The sequence below is a fragment of the Erithacus rubecula genome, assembly GCF_903797595.1.
Source record: "Erithacus rubecula genome assembly, chromosome: 3".
Lineage (NCBI taxonomy): Eukaryota > Metazoa > Chordata > Aves > Passeriformes > Muscicapidae > Erithacus > Erithacus rubecula.
The window spans coordinates 25,182,018-25,206,929 of NC_136689.1; the positions used below are offsets into that span (position 1 = coordinate 25,182,018).

At 41.4% G+C, this 24,912-nt stretch overlaps 1 protein-coding gene across 3 annotated transcripts; it reads right to left on the reverse strand.

The window, feature by feature from the left end:
- Window positions 1-421: 421 nt before the first annotated feature.
- PLEKHA8 (pleckstrin homology domain containing A8) lies at window positions 422-24,681 on the reverse strand. 3 transcript variants are annotated; one of them, XM_079300153.1, is made up of 14 exons: window positions 24,455-24,681; window positions 14,416-14,532; window positions 13,652-13,807; window positions 11,872-11,996; window positions 10,296-10,454; window positions 9,334-9,374; window positions 8,482-8,639; window positions 5,879-6,038; window positions 5,381-5,466; window positions 4,713-4,771; window positions 3,339-3,469; window positions 2,787-2,857; window positions 1,488-1,549; window positions 422-692 (listed from the first exon to the last, which is right to left on the reverse strand). In XM_079300153.1, exons 1-14 carry the CDS (start codon window positions 24,492-24,494, stop codon window positions 495-497), a joined length of 1,563 nt encoding a protein of 520 aa, XP_079156279.1. In that variant the 5' UTR covers window positions 24,495-24,681; the 3' UTR covers window positions 422-494. The 3 variants fall into 3 exon arrangements, with proteins under 3 accessions (XP_079156279.1, XP_079156280.1, XP_079156281.1); XM_079300154.1 differs by having other exon boundaries at window positions 14,416-14,545; window positions 24,455-24,678; XM_079300155.1 differs by lacking the exon at window positions 24,455-24,681 and having other exon boundaries at window positions 557-688; window positions 14,416-14,545.
- Between the last annotated feature and the right edge of the window lie 231 nt (window positions 24,682-24,912).

The following is a 24,912-nucleotide window of genomic DNA, read 5'->3' on the forward strand; positions in this document are numbered from 1 at the left end:
ACTGCATTATAAGCTGGGTGTTTAGCTGTCCTATAGCTGCTACCAGAGTAACAACTCTCACTATCCTCCTACACCATGGCAGGGAGTGGGCACAGGGAATGGGGGAGTCAGAGGCAGCAGCACCTGCCTGGGTGCCATGCTGGTGACCCAACAGCTCTACTACATGAGCAGGTCTCTCCTCAGGTACAGCAGCAAAGGCCAAATTCTGCTCTGTTACTTTCATGAGGTGAAGAGGAGGCGCACAGGCAGAAGAGAAACAGTCAAAAACATTCATCACGGACATAGTTATGATCCAAAGAGAGACAGTACCTCTGCATTTAAATGCACCACAAGCAATGAAAAGAAAAATCACCCATATCCTTCCCCCAAAACACTCAACACCCCTCCCACCTGAAAAGATACAATGAACAGAAATGACATCCCAAAACCAAAAAGAAAGAAATCTTTGTTAACAGACACAGTCCCTGAATTTTTAAGATGTGGTCTTGTTGTAGTCATACCACCTCATCTGACTCCAAACCATGGACTTCATAGAGAGTGTCCAAGATATTTAGCTGCTTTTCCATGGCTGGTAAGTAAATGTTGAGGTCCCTCTGCATTCCTTTGTAAAATGTTTCTTCCTGAGGATCGCACTCATCTACAGACAGAGCTGCCACAAAATCTTCGTATGTTGGAGCTGCCCTTAAAGCTAACTGGGAGAGGAAACAAAGCTTTTAGATTTTCAAGACAGAATGGGAAAAGAAACACAACTAAACAATGAAAAACTTCTAAGACTTCCCTCTTTGCACTTAGCACAGTTTCAATTTAATCACATGCACATGCATATATTGAGAATTTCAACTAGACGAGAAGCTAAAAATATTTTTAAATGCACATCAGAAATTAATTAAATACAAACCCCAAATAAAGTATAGTTTGTTATGGGAGCTCCCAACCCAGTGTTAGACATCATTGCCAAATTCTCAACGTGCTCTTTAGAAAGCTCTCTCCAACAATTCTGCTTCTCTCAGTCAAAGTCATGATTGCCTGGATGTTTTCCTCTTTCCTTTTGTAATTTCAGTGACAATTTTCCAGTGACAGACACAAGGGGGAGCTGCCAGACTGGACAAAAAATTTCCTTAGCCAATAGATTCTACTTCAGCTCCCCACACACACTGTGTGTCTGAATACTCTCATATTCAAAGAGATCAATCTTCAAAAAAGCAACCTCAAATCCTCTTTTCTTCATTTAATAGCAATGCAAGACTGTGCTCAAAAGCACATAATTAAAAAATAGTGCATGCAAGTGCAATCTGTTTCATCTCTAGAAAGCAGGCTCGACCCTGAAAGTCCAGTACTAAGTATCATGAAAAACACAATCCAAGGTCTGGCAAATTAATCAATTCATTTTAATACTTAGAATTTTAACACAGTTCATTAATTACACACAACAAAAGATTCCATGAACAAGACCCTCAGCTCTATCAGCAGCCAAGACAAATACTTACTGCAAAGACCCCGCGGACAACCCAACCGTGGTGCTGCCGTAATGTCTTTCCATAGGCATTGTCTTAAAGGGAAAAAATAAATCAAGAAACAGATGCATGGCAGTTTTAAGTTTGCATGACAAAGAGAACTCAGAGCTTAGAAATGACTATTCAAGGGTATATTCTTGCCAGTCAATGTAAATAATGGCTGTTTCTGAGTACAGAAGTTACGACTGAAAGGAGATGACAGATTTGGGGTTTCTGCACTGGGTCTCAGCTCGGCTGTCAAATCTCCTTCAACTCATCCACAGCAAGTAAGTGTTCTAACAGACAGCAAGGCTAATGTAAAGTCTAAGAAAATACTGTGTGGAGTGAAACTCTGGAAACCAAAGCTGCAGTGGTGGTACAGATAGAGAAGAGCTTTTCAGGGGAAGAAAGAGAATGAAAAAGTAGACAAAAACAGCAGCATGACTCTGATGCAGACATGGTGATTCAGTGCTGAAGCTCCAGACTAAGAAGGTCAAATAAGTGCCTAAACACTTTCCATGGTGTTTAACACCCATATCTGGTAGCAATGTATTTACAGCTCACTTCCAAGAGCTGCTGTATACTTCAGTATAGTAGTTCTTGCTACTAATCCTAAAAGGCAACTGCTTTGCTGTGTAAAGACAAAATAAAAAGCTTTAAAAAAAGCTGTTTCAAAGTTGGATTAAAGGATTATTGCAACATTATACTGCATGCATACAGAAAGGGTCTTGCCCAGGAGTAACCAAGTCAAGTCTAAGAGGGGGCTCATATTTTGCTTTGTACTTGCTGTGGTCAGAAGTCTGATAAAGAAAGTGTCAGAAATTGTGTACTTGGAAAAAAATCCTTTGTTACAACCTCCCTTCTAATTGATGCAGGCAATTTACAGCCAGGTTGGCAAAGAGGTGATTTCAAAGAATAATGTCCAATCATACAAGGAATTAGAAAAGCAACAAAACAGCAATTATACATTTGGGAGTGCTCCCACTGCAAACCAGTACAGAAATTTGAATGAGTCAAAGTACTTGTTTCCCTAAGATATGACTGTCTCCTCTGCCAAAAGTATGTCAATTAAAATAATCTTTATTTGCTAATGAATCAACATTTACCAGTTATATAGTAACCCATCTCAAGGCAGCCATTTTAAAAAAATGCAGTTTTCAAAAATGTTATGTCTTAGAGATTACTTGCCTCATCAGTCACTGAAGAAAAGAAAACACAGATTCTAAACAAGGACAAAAGTAGCCAAGTATGTAAATTTAGAAGCACATGAAGAATGAAGCAATTGGCACTTACTCAGAGCTGTTTGGATATTCTTTTCCCCATTCTTCACTTCCATCAAAAACCCTTTCAAGAACTTTAAACCTCTGCCAGGATGAACCCAAGAAATAAAAAGAAACCATGTTTATAAGAAAGTAACTCAAAGTATAACAAAGTTGCAATACAACTCCAAAGTGCAATAAAACTCAGAATTATGGAGCCAATTTCAATCTGAACAAAATTGCAGCCACCTCCTCCAGCCTCTCTCCCAGTCCAAGGGAAAAACACTTGCTAAACATTTCTACTGCAGTTTGAAATCATCTGCTTCATGCCCTAGCCAAGTAGGGCATTCACTGTAATTTCACTTTTATGGGAAACAAGTTTGCCTGCAACAGATTTTTCAGGCCTTTTGGTGAAGTTGCAGTGATACAAACACAAACAGCAGATTAATTTGAAGCTGGCCAGTTTGGATTGATGGAGCCTATGGTATGTAACCAGCTTGCTTCATGCACAAAAGCCTGCACTGGTGAAAGGCCCCTCATTGCATCAGCAGCTCACAGTGAAGGCAGATAGATACAAGGCCATTACCTTTTCAGCCACAGGAGAGCCTCTGTAGCAGAGTTTCTAACTTGTGCTACACCTTCATTCACTTCATGCAGCACAATCTTCTGAAGGGTATCAAACTCTTCTTTGTTGGTTATAAATTTCTGATTTATTTTCTGGAAAGAATATAATAGGCAAAGCTTTAAGATCCATCAGGGGCTTATAAATACCACCTGTTTACCAGAACTACTCCTTGTTAAGAGATACCAAGGATGTCACACACTCCCCATGGCATGGCTGCTCTGACACTCTGGGCATGCCATCCCAGGGCACACATCCAGCTAACACAACCAAAATAAAACATCTCAGTCAAAAATTTACCTGGGACCTATAATTTCTGTCCAACAAAATGCTTGAGGTCCCCATGACATCCTTCCCACTGGAGGAAAGGAGTTAATTCAAACTGCTCTTCAGGCAAAGTCCCATTTGCCCAGAGCTTCAACTACAAATTTACCTTCTGACCACTGCAAACTCTCAATATTACACTTATCAGTGCTCAACATGCCTACAGTTTCAATTTATTCCCAAGTTTTTATACACAACTCCTCACACAAACATAAGAGACAAGATATAAGGGGCAGACAAACAGATTTTTCTTAAATTAAAGGAGTAACTGTCTATCTCTTGACAATAAATATTTTATGTTTCAGGTTTTTAAATAGCATTCTTGTCTCTTGCTATTTTCAGTCTTCCATTGGCTACCTTCTATAAGGTAAGCAACAAAACAAATCTGATTGTATACAGTACTCCTTAGCATACACTCAGAAGATGTTTTGCTTTTATTATTTTTTTCTTGAAAGAAAATGCTACGAAAAGTCTTGCTGTGAACATATTTTGTCTCCTAACCAGTATTTCAAAGGTTCTTGAAGGTTCTTCAGAAGGTACCTGAAGCTAGAAGAACTTACAGAAAAAGAACCAAGTCTGCAAGTTCTGCCCCAGGCTGCTGAGAAACTGCTTCTTCAAGCATTAACTTCCTCCTACTTCATTGAGCAAAGGGGTTTTTCCCCCACCCCCTCCATTTCTTTTACAGGTTAAAGTCAACATTGCTAACATCACATCATGACTTATAACCTATACAGCTCAGAATCAAAGTCATATTCCTTAGGTGTAACAGATGTTTTACTTGGCAGTCAATCAAGTATTTCGTAAGTTTGCACACAACTGGATTTATTAAACACAGCATGTACTATCAGAACAGAATTAGGGGCATTTCAGTGCTTTAATCTGACAGATGGTAACATTATCAAATATTAAAAACCTTCCAATATTGACTCCTACCACAAAGATTCTTGAGCACTAGTGTCTAAAGTAGATATTTTGTTCAAAAAACAAAAATCAGCATTAGAAATAAGTTATTACCTTGATGTTGCCTACAAAATCCATCTTAACTGGAGCAAAAACTGTTGGTCCCAGCTTGTCTAGGGGGAAAAAAAAGAGCTGTATTTTAAAATTGTGTCATTTTCCAGTTCTCATGTTTTATAAAAATTTCATTTACTCATTTAACAATCCTTCTAAATGGCAGGAAAATACTAAATGAACAACACCAATCCATCTCAGTTGCTACAAGTGTTAAAATACTCTGACCTACAATTCAGAAGTCTTCAAAAGGCAGCATTATCACAGGGCCACCACATTAACTAGATGCAGGGGTCAAGCTCTTGGGGGACTGTGCTAGGTGAAGATCAAAGTTCTTTGGAAAAATCAAACAGAATACAGCTGATGGTCTGCTGCCAGCTGTACTAGACTGTAAGGCATCTATGCTGTTTTTTTGGAGGGGGACAAATTGTTACTCCATACAGACACCTAGATTGCCAAATAGCTTATATGTGGGTCCCCTCTAAATGAGAGTGGATCCTCTTTAAAGTAAAGGGGTAAGAAACATGTTCTGGTACCAATCAAACTGATTTTGCTGATACTGGTTCTACTATATTACTTTAGAGAAGAAACAAATTTTCCAACCCAACTGCTCCACCTTTGCTTGCTGCTAGCAGCAGTCACAAGGAGTCAGAAGAAAAGAAGCTGCTTACCCAGAACTGGCACAATTGCATAACATGACTCCAGGAACTCCTCTGTTGGTATGCCCTCCTCCTCCCGAAGCTCAATGTCACTGAACCTGGCAGTAACAAGGACAAGCAGAAAATATTGTTACTGTAACAGTTCTTTTTTTATGTAACATCTAAAAGCAAAATTAGATTTCATGTCCAAGTCATTTGCATAGAGGTAAAATTTATAGATATGAAACCATCAACATGGCTTTTGTTTTACTATGTTAAAGTAACTGACTGTAGAGAACACACACTGGGTGGTTCACAAGCAAGGCCTGCAATTACAAACAAGGAGAAACGTCCCACTTCACTCTGTACAGATAATTCTACAGAAAATATCCTCTTCCAACTACTGTGCTGTAGGCAGTCTTGCTAAATAATCTAAGTAAATACAGTTTTACAGACAGAAGTCTTAAAAATAAGTCAATTAAAGGCTTAACATTAAGTTGCAATAATCCTTTAAACTGAAATGTGTACTACCTATTGCTCATGACACTGAAGAAGGTAGGAGAATCATTTTCATTTCTTTCTTCCTCACACAGAGTCAATCCACTTAAACAATTTGTGTCTGACTGCAGCAACTTGTGGGCACTACAGCTTTCTACAGCTTGCAGCTTGTCCTCTCCATCATCTTTAATGCCTAACATTTATAGAAAACAAAAGAAAAACAACAACAAAAAAGAAAAATGGTTACCTACACATATTGTTATTCCTTTTCATCAATGCCTTTCTATTTGAAGGAAGGCACTTGGATATCTGGATAATGCAAGTTTAAAAGCATCCCTGCTAGCACCACCACTCTCACTGCAGATTTGGTAGGTGCTTAGACCACATTTCAGTCACCCCCAAATTCTTTTAATCAGACAGACCAAGCACCAGGCTGCAGTATATAGGAGCCCACACAAGCAAGGACAGTCCTGTGAGAAAGAAGAGAACTGAAGAAGCAATTTAGTGCAGCAGGCAGCTGACTCATTTTCTTGAAAGGAAGATTACTTCTCACACAGTTGTAACTTTCACAGTATTGTTGAAGTGCCACAGTGCATTTTCAAAAGCAAAAGAATAATAGCAACGTTTACTCCTTCTGATAGGTAGGCAAAATGGCTGCTTAGATGGACACTTGTATGGTATCAAAGGTTGCTATGTTCTCCCTGATTTCTATAAATATCTTCACACTTTCCCAGAAAAAGATCCAGGTACATCTTCCCCACTGTGGTCCTATTTTATTTCTTCTATGGTATCAAGTACATCCGTTTCACACACGGCACAAGGAAAACAAAGGCAAGACAGAATTTTTCACATACATCCCATACATGGTAAGACCTTCTGACCTCACGGGGAACTTCAGAGAACAAGTAAAGAAGCAAAAATGATTCACAGCATCTGCATCATACAAGCCATAGCTAAGCACATCTTGCTGCCAGACTGTCAAACTAGCATCCAGGATTTCTCAGGGAACCTGTCTTTCCAGGAAAGGAATACTTTCAAGTGTCAGTGAGAATTACAGAGAGACCTGAAGCAGAACTGAGCTTCTGGCTGAAGGGACCAAGCTGCTTCCTCCAAGTGACAACTGAAAGCAGGCTTACAGCAGTTCCTATTAGTTGCAGAACCACTGAACAAACCTGGTGCTGGGTGAAAAGAAAACCCCTCATACCCAGACCAGCCATTCTCACATCTCACTGACATTCACAAGCAAAGTCTCTGCCAAGAAAAGACAGAGGTTTGAGTGATACCACTGATCTGCCCATCACCAAGTCACATAGGCTGGGGAGTAGAGAAACAGCCCAAGACTGCAGTGACTCTGCAGGAGTACTGTGCAAAAACTTCGGGTCCTCTGAAATTTCTAACTCAAACACTAAATGACAGAGAAATTCACTATGGGACTTAAGTGCTCAAGCATTTTTAAACACTGACTGCCCTTAAAAAAGGGGAGAGGGAAGGAAAAGTATCTGAGACAGGACAGAGCTCTTGGGGTCAGACGGAGCACCAGCTACAGCTGCCAGTGAGACAAAGCCCATGGGTTGGCTGGGTCAGCCCACTCTCTATGGATGACCCTGCACATCCTAACTCCACCCCACATTGACAGCAAAACTCTGCAGCCCAAGTGTGTGTACCCAACAGGGAATAGCCTTTTCTCTTTTGTGCACATGAACCACAGTAGCTAAATGACACCAACAACTTTAATTAGTTGGGTGTCCTTACTTTAGGGCTGTTTTATTGATATTATGCTAAATGGTGTCATATGTGTGTTATTCTGCAGGGACTTGTCACATGACATAGTACCAACCCCAAAAATGGGAAAAACTCCAAAAAAACCCCATAAGGGTAAAAATTACTATCATCATTAACTTGGACTCAAAAACTTCTGCAGATTCACTGACTGCATATTTTGGGTTAACAGCCCAGCAGAGAAAGCCACTGCTCAAAAACACAGTCCTTTCAATAGGATGTGCAAAAATCATATTATATGAACCATTATCCAAATTAAGTTCAGCAGTCCTTAACAATATAACCATATAAGAGGGAATTTTATACTGAATTAGTTAACAGTATTTCACTGAAATCACACACAAATCCAAGTTTCATCCTATTGCTAAGATAAAGGAAGAAATAAGATGCTTTCTAGAATACTCTCAGTTACAGAAAAAGGGTTAATTTTCTGTACACATTTGTAAGAGCAATCAAGAATGACTAAAAGTTCAAGCCTCAGACAGGCACACAAAGCTCCAGTGACCCCTTCTGACACTGCAGCCCACATACTAGCAGGGAATAATGTGTCTGCCCACAGTGCATGGAGAACCCAAGCTCTGCCAGGCTTTTTTATTCCACCCACGTCAGTCTGCATCTGGAGGTCCTCAACTTGTCCAAAAACAAATTTTTTAATTTCCTTCTCCCTTCAGCCCCAAGTTAGCCATCAACAAAGGCAGCAGGAGGTATGCTGAGAAAACTTGCAAGGGGCAGTATCAGACTAAAAGACTGATATTCTCTCTCCTGGGAGTCAGGGATCATCAGTCTCACAAGGAGCCTGTATCTTCATTAATTTACACCTATAGAAAAATCATCCTGGACAAAAGACGGATACTTACCTGCCAAATGCTTTGCTGCATGATCTTCAACACAGACATCACCAGTCCCCTGATTTGTTTCCAAGTTTAAACATTCCATACTTTTAATAACTGCTTGCTCTGGATGGTTCATTTCTGCTTTTACACAGCCATTTTCACAGGGGTTCAATTCCATCTGCCTGAAGAAAGGGAAAGAATAATATGTAGTGCATAAAGGATTGCTTCAGTGCATAAAGCATTCTTCCTGTGAACATGCAAATAACAAGAGAAAAATACTTGACAGAAGTTATAGGCTGCCACAGGTTGCTCTGAGCAAAGAGCTTGTCTAAAATAATAACAAGAATGAGGCAGCTTTTTGCAGCAAAGAGGATTAAAGACTCAACCTCAGCTTGCAGAGTTTAAGTATATTTGCAATGATCTTTATTAAAAAGGCACATAATCAAAAATATATTAGAGAAAATAACATTGCAGGCAGGTATTTTAATTTCTAAAATATCACCTCATTAGTACTTTAAAATATACATCCTTCCCACCTACTCCAGGAATCAGTCTGCTCACCATTAATGATTTTTATGAGCTTATGGAGTGTAACCTAAAATGCAGGAAGGAGCACTGAAGTGGGAGAGAGTTGGCTGGTGATTGAGCAGTAAGACACCAAGCGGACTGCAGAAAAAAATGAAAGAGAAAGGACTGATACAGAAGAGACATGAAGTGGGATGAGCCAGACCTCTTTTGTTCACCTGCTTCCAAGTAGGCAGCTCAGAGTGACACAATTCTGCCTGTATCCAGTAAGAATGAAGTAGCAATAAGGAAAGAACAGACATTACCAAACACAGATTAGAAAGACACTGACAGTAAATACTTCTGTTATACCTTTCTGTTGAGGTGTGACTGGACAAGACAGAGTGTTTTACCTGAAAGATATGGAGGGGGGAGAATATTGTTTAAAGCAAGAAGACTGTATCATGCTTCTCAAAGTCCACATTTTATTAAACACAAGTTGGAGTCAGCAAAAAAATCCTCCCTAATTCTCTGACCTGGAGGTAGTATACAAACAAATGTGAAACGGTGCTACATTATTATACCATTACAATATTGCAAAGGAGAAAAGAAAGACAATCAGAAGATTTCTTTCAGAAGCTAGTTAGCAAGTGTCAAGTGAGACATGAGACACCACACCCATATGGAAAAGAACCAAAGCAGTGAGTTTCCTTTGCAATGTTTTCTTTACTTAATAAAAAAGTTTTGAAAAAAAAACCAGAAGAAACATGAGGCTAGATATCAGGTATGGTGAAGCAATCTCATTTCTCAGATTCAGTCATGCATCTATCTTCCTACATAGCTCTTCCTGTTTGCCAGAGATGTTCCAGTTTTCCATATGTAGTTATGGATCCAGGATTCAAGAAAGTGTCCTTCTCATTAGAAAGCTAAACTCATCAGCTCCCACTGCCATATTAGCACATATCCAATACTGCTGTAGCTTAATAGAGTAATAATTGCTGTGACCTCCCACACGGACAAACTTGCTGTAGAACCAAGGTATTTTGAAACACTACTGAATGACTTTCTGTGAAAAAACATGGCATAACTTTCAGGCCCATGAAAGATGATGTTTAATAACTTTCACCTGTCACTAAAGGTTAAGAGATTGGTCACCACTTATCAAAAAAGTGGCTTTACCTCACTTGCAACCACAAGAAATAGTAGAGTATGTCCAGTGTAGGACCAGTAGCTATGATATGGGTAAAAAGACATCCCCTACTGCTACAACCCTACTTTTGACAAAAGGACCCATTAGCATCCCCACAAGGCTGAGAGAAGATACTGGCCATTACCTTGCTTGTTCTGAGAACTGCTAAGTTTGGGGATCCAGGTGGGGTCTGATGCAGTAACTCAGAAGTGAAGGCAGTATTTGCAATCTGCATACATTCTTCAAGAGTCTTCAGGAAAGTGTCACAGGTTGATTTCAACAGAGCTCCCATATCAATCTCACTCTGTGGGAAGAAATCAATTGGAAGAAATGGACTCACCACAGCAGATCAATTTGGAGAAACTAATGTCTGCAAAGCCCACAGCTGCTACAGATGTGATTTCTGGTTAGCATGAATTAAAACTCAGTGTGACAGCTGTTCAGAGAACCAGCATCACATATTACTGTGGCTATGTCCCCTTGCAATATTAGAACTCTTGTCAGCCTCTCAGTACAAGAAGCTTAGTACACTTGTGTTTTGAAATCAATGCCTCTTTAGTTACTTTCTGGTGTTAGAAGTGCATGAAATACTAAGCCTGAATGTATTCAACAATGGCATTCCAGGAAACAGCACTGACAGGAGATATGAAAAGTAAACAAATTAAAGAGATGCAGAATGATCTGCAGATAATCATTTCAAAATCCCACAAACAAAAAACTATTGCAAATGGCAAAAATACAGAATGAGGTATCACATTGCCTCTTCATCTCTGCAAAGTCAGTTATTATTGCTGAAATGCTTTTAGCAATAAATCTTTGCAGTTAAATGCCAGTAAGATCAGGCAAAGAGAGTCTTCCTCCAGATGCATAAAATATGAGCAGGATAAACACCACATTATGGGCCAACACCTGTGAGCTGCAAGTTCTAACAGTGCCTTTTAGCCATTTGTACATCATGCTTCTGCATTGTATTTTAATTCACCTTAAACAGTCTATCAGGAAACTTTACAGAGGTGGTTTGGACATAAAAATGATCAATCTTCAGGTGTTTTGCTTGCTTGTTCTGCACCTGAGGACCCATCTCTCCAGTGGGTGGCATCCTGGAACTCCACACCAGCTTCTCTAGCAAGGGAAGTGCATCCTTCTTCACACATTTCTCTCTTCAAGCAAGGAGATCACTGTCTTAAGGAGATTCCTCTTAGATGAGGCCTCTTTGGTCAGAAAGATTTGCAAGGTTTGAAACTTTAACTTGAATGAGGCTAACCAAGCCATTCTTTATATCACTTTTGCTCTTTTTTTTTTTTTTGTGGTCTGCAACATCTCTTGACCTTTTAAGGGTTTTGATGTGTTTTGCTGAGCAGAATATTAATGACTCAGGCAGAAAAATGTGCGCTTTGTGCAAATTATCTTTTTATAAAAGATCTTTTGCTTTTTTGATCTACTGTAAACACATGATCACCTAAAGAGGTGTCTAGGTCACAGATATCAGATGTAACCTCATTGCTTGCTAGCCCAACAAAAGGCAAGTAATTTGCAACAACACAGTAATACTCAGTTTAAACATGAACTGTTGTGAGAGCACTTTATTTCCCTCAGGTTCCCTGCAGAAGAAGGTTGCAACATTAAGTAACATAAAGTAACTGTGAGTGAATTGGATACCCAGAAAAGCTCATGAGCCCAGGATTTTACAGATACGACCTATAGCAAAAATAGGGCTATACCTCTGGTTCTGACACACCAGAAATGCTGGCTTCCTTTGTTTTATGCACTTGCTGAACAAGGAGGTTACAGTACAGTCTAAGTTCAGACATTTTAGTCTTCAAGGCTTCTGTGTTTTCAGTGAACTCTAAAAGTTAAACAAAAAAAAGTTAAATTTACTATATTCAATGCAAGTCAAGTACACAATATTTGGTCTTAACAGGCCTTTTAAAAAGGACAAAAGCCTTATATTCTTTGTTTTCACAAAGCAGTTTAAGGTGCATGTAATAGAATCATTTACATAGGGTTGTAGAAAACACTGGACCTAAAAGATGCATTCTGTCCAACAGAAAGGGATTAATTTAATATAGGTATCCTTGAATAATGGGATGGATGAGGTTGGAAGACACCACTGGAGACCAGCTAGTCCTACTCGCATTCCAGGAGAGTCAGAGTAATTCAGGCTTTGAACAATGCCAAGGATGGAGACTACATAACCTCTTCTGTGCAGCCTTTCAGTGTTCCCTCATCTTCACAACATAAGCATTTTCGCTTATGTTTCAATTGAGTGATTTGTATCAAAATTCATGCATATTTTCTCTTGTTCATTAAGACTCTGGCTCTTATTTTTATGCTCTCTCACTAGATATATCCTTTAATTATCTTAGCAGCCCTTTGCTGGACTCACTCCAGCATGTCCATATGTTTCTTGTAGTGAGAAACAGAATGCAGAACTGAGAAGACTAATCCAGATAAGATTAACAGCCATTCTGAGATTTTTCAGAAGTAATGCTTTTGATATTAGAGTCCCTGAATTATAAAATAAATTGCCTGTTGGTAAGACTAAGTGCAAATTCATCACTAGCTTTTCACCCTGTGCTACTGCATGTCACTTTACAGATAAAACTTTGTTCTGTTCTCTAGGCACTGCACATCAGATTCCCACCTGGTGAAGGACTCTACAGTAGCATTTTCTGCTCAGGTCTGACTCAGTTTGAACCAGTACATGCAAAGCCTGGTGATAACAAACAGAAGGCTAGGAGAAGAAGTAAATCCTTGCCTCAGGGAAAGGAAGTACTCACCACCCCTTGCATTTCCTCAGGACATTAATATTTTGCTATTTTCCCATCTTCTGTATAGTCACTGTGCTGAGGTTACACAAGGTTAAGGCATGAGGCCTCACAGTGTTCTGTGACTAATACCACACTTGTAAGCAAGAGGGGCTTTCACTGGGGGCAGGGGAAGAGAGATTGCTGGTGAAAGCAAAGTCATAAATGAATTAATTTTCATAGCCTGACCATGGTAAGATTTAAGTTTCTGAATACTAATAGATTTAGAACCCAGTGCAAACGTTTTCTTAATTGCTGAGACATTCTCAGAGGGCAGAAGACAGCCCAATTAGAAGATGGAAGGAAAGGGTGTGAGGAGCTCCAAAGCTGAAGAGACACTGGTGTGAGAGTCTAGGTCATTGTATTTAGACAGCTGTACTAGGTGGGGGTCTTACATTCTTGTACAGTATGCATCACAGTGACCCCTAGCCAGGGCCTATTTACTGTACTTAGAGAACCCATCAGTTTTCAAATCATTTTTATACACTCTATTTTAAGAAAAAAAAAAAAACAGTTTTCAAATCCCTGCCCTGAGAATTAATACCTGAGATTTCTAGTTAACACATATCTTAGCTTCTAACAGCACCAAAGACCTGAAGCACAGGCTGGACACTGAAGTTGTATATACATGCACTAGGGAAAGCATGGGGAAATATAAAGCAAACATTATGTGCCAGCAAAAGGGTGTTCTTGCCTTTTTCCTTCTGTGTCCTGCTGTCAGTCAGACAGGCTTTGGCAGTTCCTAGTGCAACCAGCCACTTTTGCCTTTCAACTGCATTTCTTGCCTTCAGATAGAAGTACTGCTCCCCTGGGATAATCAGGTCCATTCGTGTGTTATCTGCAGGATGAACTGAAAGCAACACAGATTTCAGACCAGCCCCTAGGCCCTTCCCAGCCCAACCAAACACGCCAACAGATGTGTCAGGTGGCAGGTCAAACATAGATGGAAGAGGAGGAATCTACAGTCCCCACTTCCCCCATTTTATGACTCATCTTCTGAGTTAGGGAATGGACAGGACACACGTGTACAGCTATGAAAGATGGTTTTGTGATTGCTGTAATCTGAGAATCATTATGGAAAGAGCATCCTTTACTGGCAAGCCTTTCTTTCAAGGCTTGAACCTCAAAAATGTGGCAATACAACTGAGCAGACCTAAGACTGAAGTTTATTTTTCATGTTTCTAGCTTTAGCTCTGTGCTCATGGGAGTAATTTGAAACAGTGTGATGTTCCACAACAGCTCATGAAAAAGTGACCCCCCCCCGAAAGTAGAATACCCATGATATTAGAGGCTTGCTGTTCTCTCAACATTTTCAAAATACTATGGTATAAAAATTTGCATATACATCAAGTATATGAAATCAAGCTGCCAAATAGCTCTTGTCACCTGAAATCTCATCTTGAATGCAACATTATTGGACAAACTTCATGCAGCTGAGTGTTACTGTATCTTAGTTACCTTGAATTTCACAAACAGCCATTTGGATGCTTCCCTTACAACCCTTCCAGGCATCTTCCTGAGAGTCATAATAGGACAGGATGCCACCACAGAGAAGGAACCACCGAGGCTGCCAGCCTGAAAAACAAAACTGCATTTCTCAATTACACTTCTCCCTGCAATTCCACCATCTCTCTCGAGACTTGCTGCAAATATGGTCCCAAAGATTCTCAATCCCCCTGGAAAACAAAACCCTTCGAAGTATTAAGATTTGTGGACAGACCTGGATGTCATACACCACAACCCTGGCTTGCTGGCACCTACACATCCATTCTGCACACAGCTGGATCTCAGCAGCATGTGTCTTGAGATGCCATATGCCATTTTCAGTAGTTTTGCTAACACAGCATCACTGACTCACTCTCTCTTCCAAAACCACCTTCACATCTCAGCACCCCTCAATTCCTTCCACCACTCCTCATCCCACCTCTTCACTCTTCCCAAAAGCCACCCCCTGCTGCCTTGCCTTACAAGTATTCCTCCCTTGAAGGAAGGGCTAGTCAGGTTATCATGAAAAACAACACAAGAATCTCTTGAAAATCAACAGAGGAACAGAGGCAGATCCATTGATTTCTGAACATTCTGAACATCATCTTTCAGTGAAACAGTTTTCAACAGCTCTTGAAACTCCCTGTACTGCCCACATAAAACATAGTTGTGAATTACTGACCTGCACTTCTGGATGCCTTCCAAGAGAAGAACCCAAACACAAGGCTAAACCCACACCAGTAGTTTTGGGTACACTTTTGCCCACCCTTCTGCCCAATTTAGAAGTAAATTATCCTTTTTTTCTACTCTTGGAAACATTACAGCACTATGAAAAGATAAAACCAAACATGACCTGACAGCCACTATTTATATCTAATTAAAAACTACAAGCTCATTAACTTAAGAAGAAATGAGGCATCAACGTCACTGGAGGAAAGCAGCTTTCATTACTGAGCTGCAGCAAGTTTCGCTGGCCAGGTCCAATGGATTGAGATTCTGACACTCCCACATTGTGCCAGAAAACAATCTCAGGAAGGAACCCTTGCACAAGACTGTGTGGGCCACATGGCTCTTAAATATTTTGGCAGAGCATCCTCACTTCTGCTGTCCCCTGCACCAGGGCTCTGCCAACCAGCACCGTGCTGCAGGAGCCCAGGCTGGACTTGGACTAATATCACATCAGAGGAATGACAGCTCCTTTCCAGCTAGAAATTGGTTTCTTAGACTACTGCTGAAACCAAGCACAACACAGGTTAAGATTAGAAAGGCCTAAAGCCTCAGGCTAACAGCAGCAGTATGGTCTGGCTTTCCTCCTCTTTTTTTAAAATTAAATCAATACCACTCCATCCAGTTCAACCCAGTTTATAGATTGCTGAACCCTGTGTGGTGGTTGGAAAACAAACATAAATATTATTTCATTCCTTTCCAGATTTCTTCCATTATTTCCTAGAAGAATATAAAAATATCAAAAATCTGAAGTACTCTCAACACTTCTTTACTTTATATGAAGGGGGAAAAAAAAAATCACAAGAATGAGAATTAAAAAAAAATAAATAAACCAGCAAGACTTGTTTCTATTTGTCTTGCCTCCAAAATAAAGAAACTATCCCAAAAGTCACTATTGATACGTGGGAACTCACAAAAAAAGGAACTGATTGTTCAGCAGAGAGAAGCAGTTAATTGCTTCAGACACTCAGTGGCACAGAACCAATTCTTTAAATAATGCACAGTGCCACAGTCAATACAAGCCTCTAATTCAGTCTGGAGCTCCTGCTGCTGCACATGAATCATTTCAGCCATGGTCCTACAGCTTACAATTGCAGCTGATGCTCAACCAAATTGCATCCCATCAATCAAAGGCTGTGCAATCAATTAGCCAACATACAAATCACTCTGCCTCCATCACTTTGGAAGCTGGTTAAAAATGTTATGAATCAATATATATTTTGAGACTTTTATTTGGTTGTTTTTTTGGTTCTGGGTCATGGGTTTTTTTTGTGGGGAACAGGGCAACTATCTGTATTCCTCTGCAGAAGCCAACTCTTCTTTAATTATTAGATATGTATTAAAAAGACTGTGATAGACAATTTTTACCTAAGACAATATACTATTTTCATAACAGAATTGTTACACTAATAAAAACACAGTTTTGGAAAAGGAAAACAAAACAACAACAAAAAAAATCCAAAACAAAACAAAAACAAACAAACAAAAAAAAGACTTGCAGCAAGGCTCTGTCAGAAGATGCACTAACCACCTGGTACTCACTGACACTGAGTCAGCAACCATGGGAAGGTTATCCTAAACAACCAGCTAAAAATAGCATTTGACTGAGAAATCACAGACACTGCACAGGGATATAGCCTTTAACTATAGGAGTTTCACTTCTGCAGACAAGTGAAGAACAGGGGAAAGAAAACACAAAAACCAAAGCAGCAAAAAGATACTTAGGCACTTCCAAGAACACAAGTCTTGTGTTTATTCAGTGTTATTTTCCTCCCATAAATTGTAACTGGAATATCGCAATTTTTGGAACCAAGCATTCAGATTTCACCTGATATGGAAAAGTAAAGCTGAACTTTTTAAGGTCTTACTGGTTCCAGCATTAACATGACTTTGAAGAAGAATTTTAGTCCATTACACTGGTGCTGCACAGGCGGGAAAAAATACAGCTTGAACTTCCAACATCTCATTTTAGAGGCACAGTACCATTAACAGTAAAAAGGTGTGTGCAAAAAAAATCCCCAATGAAGCACAAAGCACAATAAAAAGTGATTAGTAGTTTAAGGTGTCAGCCATAGAAGAGAGTGAGGATATTCCACACAACTTCACAGGCACTGGTCAAAGTACATATCACACTCCTGTGTGAAACCTACAGTTAGTGTCTGCAGTACCTGGAACATCTGATATTGTCCACTACTAAAACAGAAATGTAGTTTGTTAGGCACAGACTGTGCCTGCTAAGGATTCATTACTTCTTGAGAAGTTTTCACAGAAAGAAAGATCTGCCTACTTCCACCATTACACTTTAGGAAATCTGGATGTAGCTATCCCTAAGTATACTTGACATTTCTTGATAACACAGTTGAAATTTGGACATAATTCAAACTTTAATGTTATACAACTCAGACTCCAGACAGCATTCCTTCCAAAGTGTCAAGCCTGAAGAAAAAAAAAACAACAAACCAAACATTTGAAGATATGTAGATCATGTCAGACATCTACAAAGCCAAGCCATCTGGGAGAATTACATACCCAAGAAGTCAAGTTGATGACCTGGAAAACAAGCTGCAATTAAGAGACGCCAGTTCCTCCTGCATTTCTAAAATAAAGGCCAGACACCCAGGTTTTTATTTTTACTTGCTTTCCATCAGAATTATATAACACTTCAGGCTTATTAATTTTTTGAGCTTTAGAGTACATTTCTGGAAAACTTTTGCAATAGACAGTCCTTGGACTTCTTTGACCCTAATCCAGACTTTAACTGCAGATAGGAGATAATTATGAACTTTCCATAACATCTGTCTAATAGGAGGAGCTAAAGCCACCATCACCTCCCTACTGGTTATAACAAGGGCAAGATCCAATACTTAGCTGCAGGCAGCACAGCAGGACAGATCCCTGTTTTTCTGTGCAGGGTCACAAAAAAGTCCCATAGTGGGAGTCCTGACAGTCAGAGCCATCTCACAGTGAGAATGAGCAATATCCATCATTTCCTCCCACCCTGAGCAAATGTAAACTATGCCATGTGCTCACTGTCCCACCATCTCCAGCTTTATCTCCCAAGGGCAAAAGCACCACATCATCTGCCCAGTGCTGTGTCAGTGACTGATAACAGCACAAGAAGTGCTGAAAACTCAGCTCTAGCAGGGCAAACACACTGTCAGTCAACCAGGCTTCTAGTCAGAAAAAGCAATTAGCAAGAAAGTACCTTACACAGATCAAACATGAAACTTTTCCCCTTTTTCTCATTCAAGGAACAGAAGTAAAAGATTATCTTGATATGAGCATTTTGCACTCAAAACTGGTGCCTACTTTTTCCATACAGCCTCCTAAGGCTACCCATTATTTTGAAAAGGCTTCCAGGTGCTGGAACACATTTTGCAGCCTTAATTCCACAGCAAAACAATTTGACAGGATAACAAAACAGTGTATATCTATGAAGGACAGCAGAAAGACAAGAGTGTGTGGCCATCTATGCCTCTTCTCTAAACTATTATCCTATCATCTAGAGGGTAACTTCTGGAAATAACCATATTGCAATTTTATTCTGATTATGTGCATATTAACAGCAGGAATCAATACAAAAATGCCCTAAAGTTCAAAGATTTAGTGCTTTTACAATGCTATCACTTCTTAAAGCACTTGTTTGAGGGATGCTAGAGGTTCAAGTGAAGGAAGCAACAGCTGAACAGGCTTTAACACAATGACCTTCTCCCAAACGATTTTTCTCACATGGGTTCCATAAAGGTCACTTTAGTTTCAACCACAACTGTGAGGGCAATGTTAGCAGCACTGGAAAAGCATCCTGTCATCACAGGGCAACGGGGCTTGCTTTCTAACGATTTTAGGCAGTGCCCAGCCAAGGCACAGAGAGGATAATGTACCATCCGTCAGGCACTTTTGAAGGGGATGCACTGAAAGGATGAAAGGCAGAGAAGGGATTGTGGCAGAGGCAGAAGTTCAATAACACAGTCCCACTGCTCAGACACACTAATTCAAGTCATACTAAGCTCCTGGGAGCTTTCCTCTGTTTACACTTCCCAACCCCAGCAATCAAGCTGCTCCTCTCCCTGACCCCTGGGCTGGTTGGTTATCAGGCCAGAGTGTCAACACACTGTATTTATGAAAGCACATACAGATACCCCATGATGGTATCTCTTCACCATCAATCTACCACACCTTTGGTTTCTGCCCTACCCTTCCAATCCCTGTGAGCACTTACTCACTTCAGTGCAGAGGGACTGAATGCAGAGGCACCGGTACTGCAGCATACCTGGCAGGGAATGCTGCACCAAGGAGGCTCTGCAGCACTGCTCTAACACCTACAGAGGAGACAGGGGACACCGATTTCCATTCCTGCAGCCTCATCAAACTTCTCTACTGTGAGCACATTACACAATTCCGAAAAGGTTGGACAAAAGCAAGACTGCTGCATGAAGAAATACAGAGGGAAAGGGAAGAAAATCATGATAAAGAAGGTCAAATCACACAAAGACAATTCAGCAAAATCCAAAGAGAATTAACTAATCAGTCTCTAAGTATCCTGCATGAAAAGCCTCATCCAGCCAAAACTAGCTGAGAGCCAGGCATTCATCTAAACCAACACCAGGATCCTGAGAGCAGCTACAGCCAGTAATAGAAGGCAGACCATTGCCCTGAAGGCAACAGAAACCTCAGCTGTCTAGGTCCACCTCCACAAAAGCCAGACTTCTAATTTTATACAAGCAGAACTTGGACTATACCCAGAGGCTAAATGAAGGGGGAAATTATAAAAGGCTTTTTAGAACCAAATCTTTATGTAAGTGTGAAGTTTTTGATTAATTCCTCCATGTCTGGAAACAAATGAGCTTATTTCCAGAGCTTGATATGAGCTGGAAGTAAATGTGTCTCTCATCCCAAAAAAGGTCAGATTTCTTAAACTCCCAAAACAAAGACTTGCTCTAAGCAATATCATGTGCATCAACATCCAAGAACTAATGTTTTTTCACATTTTCTTGAGCTCTACCCCAAGTTTATTAAGGAATTCTGAATCATTAGAGACAAGAGTAATTAAAAGTTTTATGCAAAAGCTGAAATGCATTTCTTGGTGCTAGCACTTGGTATCATGGGATAAACTGAAAAGACTCCAAAGTACAACAATAAACAGAGGGGATGATTACATACAGGTAGATGGGGAGAGATAATTGAAGTATGTGGCATGACGCAGTGCCACTGGTGATGGCATGAAGGTGAGTCTATCATGCCTTGAGGAAGATTAATTACTTAGAGTTAGAATTACTCAGCATAAATAAGTAAATGAATATTCAAATACTAAGAAAAGCTTAGCTTCATAAAGGAAAGCCATTTCATTGGGCACATAACAAATACCAGGCAAGCCAGTAGAAGCAGTCATTTTTCATCTAATGATGAAGCTGCCTTTGAACCCCACAGCCAAGAGCTGATCCATACCATCTCTTCCAGAGCTAGCAGCAACCCTGCCTGTGGCCAGCAATCCCAGGTAGGGTGTGTGCCTACATCCAAGATCTAAACTGAACTGAATTTCAGCAGAAAGAAAACAAACAAAAAAAAATCAACGTGAAAGTGCTAGGCTCTCACACACACCACTCAAGAGAGGTATTCCCCAACTCCACACTGTTTCCCAAGCAATAGCTTACTCATTCTACAAACCTAATGAGAAAAAAAAATCACAACGCCTTTACAAGGCAAACTCCAAAGACTAAATCAGTTTATTTCATTAATCAGAAGTTATGCTCAACAAAGAGCACGCATTGCAGGTTAAATTCAGTCAGAGTCCCACGGGAAGCAGTTTCCAAGCAGCAAAGAGCAGACTTCACGTGCAGCTCAGCTCTTTCCTCCATCCTGCAGGCAGCACTCCCCAGCTGGAGATCAGTCACGCTGTGACACTGCAGCCAGGATCTGCCTCTGAGGCTGCCCACACCAGAGTGGTTTGTGCTCTGCCGGGACTGCAGGCACCGGCAGCCCAACAAACCGAGGAGCATCAGGGAAGGCACACGGTGACATTTTCATCATTCCCACTGCTTACTACGGTAAGTGGCACTGAAGCAATAGTTACACACCCAGCCCCCACCAAACAAAGCTAACATCAGATAGACACTTTTGGCACAGGATGAAATCTAGGAATTTTTTAAGATCATGTTACATGCTTTGACCATAAGCTCAGCTGAGGCCAATTTACATGCCTGCATGATTTAAGCCACCCTGGTCTGGATTTTGAGGATTAATAATTCGAAGTTTGCAGATGCATTATATATTTGCCCAAAAGAAAAAGTGCTGTCTCACTTTATATGATGGTAATTCTGCCTACAAAGTTCCCTGCTCTCTTAAGGTTTTAACCAATTTAGTGGGGGAAGCACAGACGAGAACAATCAAAGGACACACACTGCAAACACAAGATCCCACCAGATTTTCATAGGCTAGAACTTAGTGAATGTATCTGATTTAAAGTTGGCACACTTCACTTAAACAAAAGCAACACACTGAGAAATCACTATCTGATGGCCATTGCATTAGGAGACAGAAAACCTCTAAAAATCTCAGTTTTCTAAACTCAACAAATTTCCAAGGTAGCACTGGAGCCCTGAATACAGAAACAACAATGTGAATGCAGGATCAAGACAAGAGGAAAAACCTTACCTCCAAGCAGAAACCAGGTAATACTGATTTGATTTATTCTAATCTATATAAAGCAAACAACTGCATTTACTACAAACAAGATAACCTGTTTAAGCAGTAAGGCAAACTGATCTCTCTTTCAATTGGTGGCAATCATGGTGTGCTTTCTTTGCCCTTTGCCCACAGAAAACCAAACTGGTTTCCTATTTCTGAAACGTTCTTGGTGCCAATAGCTATGTAATTTGCAACACACATCTAGCTCCTGATCCAAGAACTGGGAGGAAATGGGCTGATGTGGACTTGACCCCTTATGATTGCAATGACATAAAACATTATGAAATCAAAATTCCCATAAAAGACTCAATTACCAACAAACTCCAATCAGCTCCTCTCTCACAGCAAGAAGGAAAAGCAGCTCTTTTATGCTTGTTCTTTTTTGAATGTCTTATCTTCTCTGACTGTGAGGGATCCTCCTCATTCTGAGGTACATCAGCGCTGTGTTATTAGCACAGGTACACCCCAACACAGAGAGATAACACACAATTTCCCTACTTGTTGTGTGTATCATTTACTATACAGCACCTGATTCATCAACCCTGAGCAACAGGAAAAACATACTGGGGGCAGAATACTGGCAGAAATACTGCTCTGGATGACCTGTTGAACCTTCTTGCTTCCCTTAATCCCTGAAAGGAGGCTTTCTCATCTCTCACTCTCCAGCTCTTTGTTAATGCTACAATGAACACCACATTCCAGAATGAATTAATTTTTTTGCATCTCTGCATAAATTTTATAACTTAATGGCTTCAGGGCAGGAAGTCTTCATTTTATGGCAAAAGAAAGCACTAGTATGTACAGACAGCTTGCAGAACAGCAAATTTACTGTTCTCAAACACACCATGGGCCCTCTACAACCTAAGGAAAAGGCATAGAGTGACCTTGACCACCACACTCACTAGAAGAGTCAAGTTTCAACCAAGAAATCAGAAGGATGCTTCAGTCTTCCATCACAGATTTTCTCTCACTTGACAGCAAAACCTCTTCTAGTTTTCAGCCAGTACAAATCTTACATATTCAAGGAAAAGTTTCCTTCAGTCTGCACTCACTTACACTGAGGTTTGCAAAGTGTCATCCTTCTTCATGAAGGGTCATTTGATTGGAAGTGCGTATCAAGGTGCTTAGCAAAAGAAAACTTAATTTTGATGAAAACAGAATACTTCTTAGTCTTCATTTTACCATCAAAACAGAAGCCCAGCTGATCCTACCACAGGCACTAAAATGTCAAATGCCAGTCAGTTATCTACAACATGCATTGTTCCTCAGACACACATACCCAGGGGTCTCATAGCACAAAACCAATCACAAGAGTTCCAGACACACCCCAGCATCTCAGCAATGCAAAGAAAAACATGTACAACTTTCAATCAGCTGAACCATAGGTGTTGTTAGTATGGGGAAAAGACTAATATCACTACCGCAGTTCTGCAATTCAAATGAAAAAGGCAAGCACGGCTTCTCCTACTGCCACTTCATAATTCAAGAGCATTCACAAATAATTAACAACCAAAAGAAATCCCTGCCTGTTCACTGAGACCTGACAAATTTTGATTCTCATCTCACAATACCTATTGCCTAAAGGGGAAAAGTCACAGCAATCTTGTAGCGCGACAATAAATCCAGCCTCATGCACCACTCCTGCCCCCCCCCAGTCCCTATCACACGAATTCAACACCCGCTTGTGCTTCAGCTTTTTCTTTGTTTAATTTCGATTTCCTACACTTTCCCAGCTAACCAGAGAGATGCAGCTGTTCCAGCCTCTCAGAAAAAACGCAAGAAAGGCGGCAGCCCTTGCACATACCCCGCTGAGCAAAACTCACACCTGGCAATGTCAAGGTGGTCGTGGTTACTTTTCTCTGACCTTCAAGTTTCCAAACTGGTCCCACAAATCACAGAGAGGTCTGCACCTGGCAAGACCCCATCCACATCCCCAAATCCCACGCCTCTGCCTCGCCGGTCCCGAATCCCATGGGAGCACAGGGGGCTTCTGACCCCACCACCTTTAACCTCCCCTCAGCAAACTGGCCACACACGGCAGCTTCCAACCCTTCCGTAGCACGAGAACACCAGAAAAATTAAATTTTAATTAATTTAAATTAAAATTTGGGCCTAGAGCAGGACAACCCCCCTACACCTATTTCTTATCCTTTTTTTTTTTTTTTTTTTTTTTTTTTTTTTTTTTTTTGCATACCTTCTCATCCGAATCCCCCAAGCGGGACTGGAGGCAGCACCTTTTCCTCCTAGCTCTGGGAATGCCCCGAATCCCCGACTCGCCTCAATAAAAGTTCCAAGGGGATGTGAGGAGAACGGGGAAGTTCACTGTTCCAGCTGTGACCCAGGGCATCCAAACTATCCCAAATCCCAACCCAGGACCCGGGGAGGGCGAGGGGCGTCCCGGACGGGCACTGGCACCAGGATAAACGCCGGGCAGTGACAATGAGGCACACAGGGGCTAGTCCCGGCATGGCGGGTCAAGGGGCAGCTCTGACCCGCACGCAGCAAACACAGTGAATACAGACATGTATGTACTTGTATAAATACATGTACGAGAACATGACGGCGCCCGTCCCGCAAAGGCTGAGCGCTGGCAGGAACTCACCGCTCAGATAGTTGGTCCACTTGTACAGGACCCCCTCCATGCCGGCCGGCCCCCGGCCCCATGCAGCGCGGTCGCCCCCCGGCGGGGTCACGCCGCCCGCCGCCGCCGCCCGCGCTCCGCCGCGCCGCCGCCACACAGCGCCATCGCGGGGGGGCGCGCGCCCCGCCCGGCCCGCGCCGCGCCCGCCCCCGCCTCTGCCGCTGCCACGCTCCCGGCGCAGGGAGCGCCGGAGCCGCGCAGTCACAGCACTGCCCCGCGGCGCTACGCCAGCGCAACCCGCGCTGTGAATAGCGACCCGCGTGACCGGCGGGGGGCGGGTAGCAGACGCGGAATGCCCAGAGCAGGTGGCCCCTCGCGGCCAATCGAAACGCGCTCTCGCTGCCGCCGCCGCCCAATCAACGGCCGGCAGCGGCCGGCTCTATTGTGCGCGCGCTCCGCGGGCCTGCCCCGCTCGCCGG

Coding starts and splice junctions, on each gene's coding strand:
- PLEKHA8 (XM_079300153.1), bottom strand. CDS start 24,494: ATGGAGGGGGTCCTGTACAAGTGGACCAACTATCTGAGCG. Junction 8,640..9,333: donor AGTCACACCTCAACAGAAAG/GTATAACAGAAG, acceptor CCCTTTCTTCAG/GCAGATGGAATTGAACCCCT. Junction 3,470..4,712: donor ATTTTGTAGGCAACATCAAG/GTAATAACTTAT, acceptor TATTCTTTCCAG/AAAATAAATCAGAAATTTAT.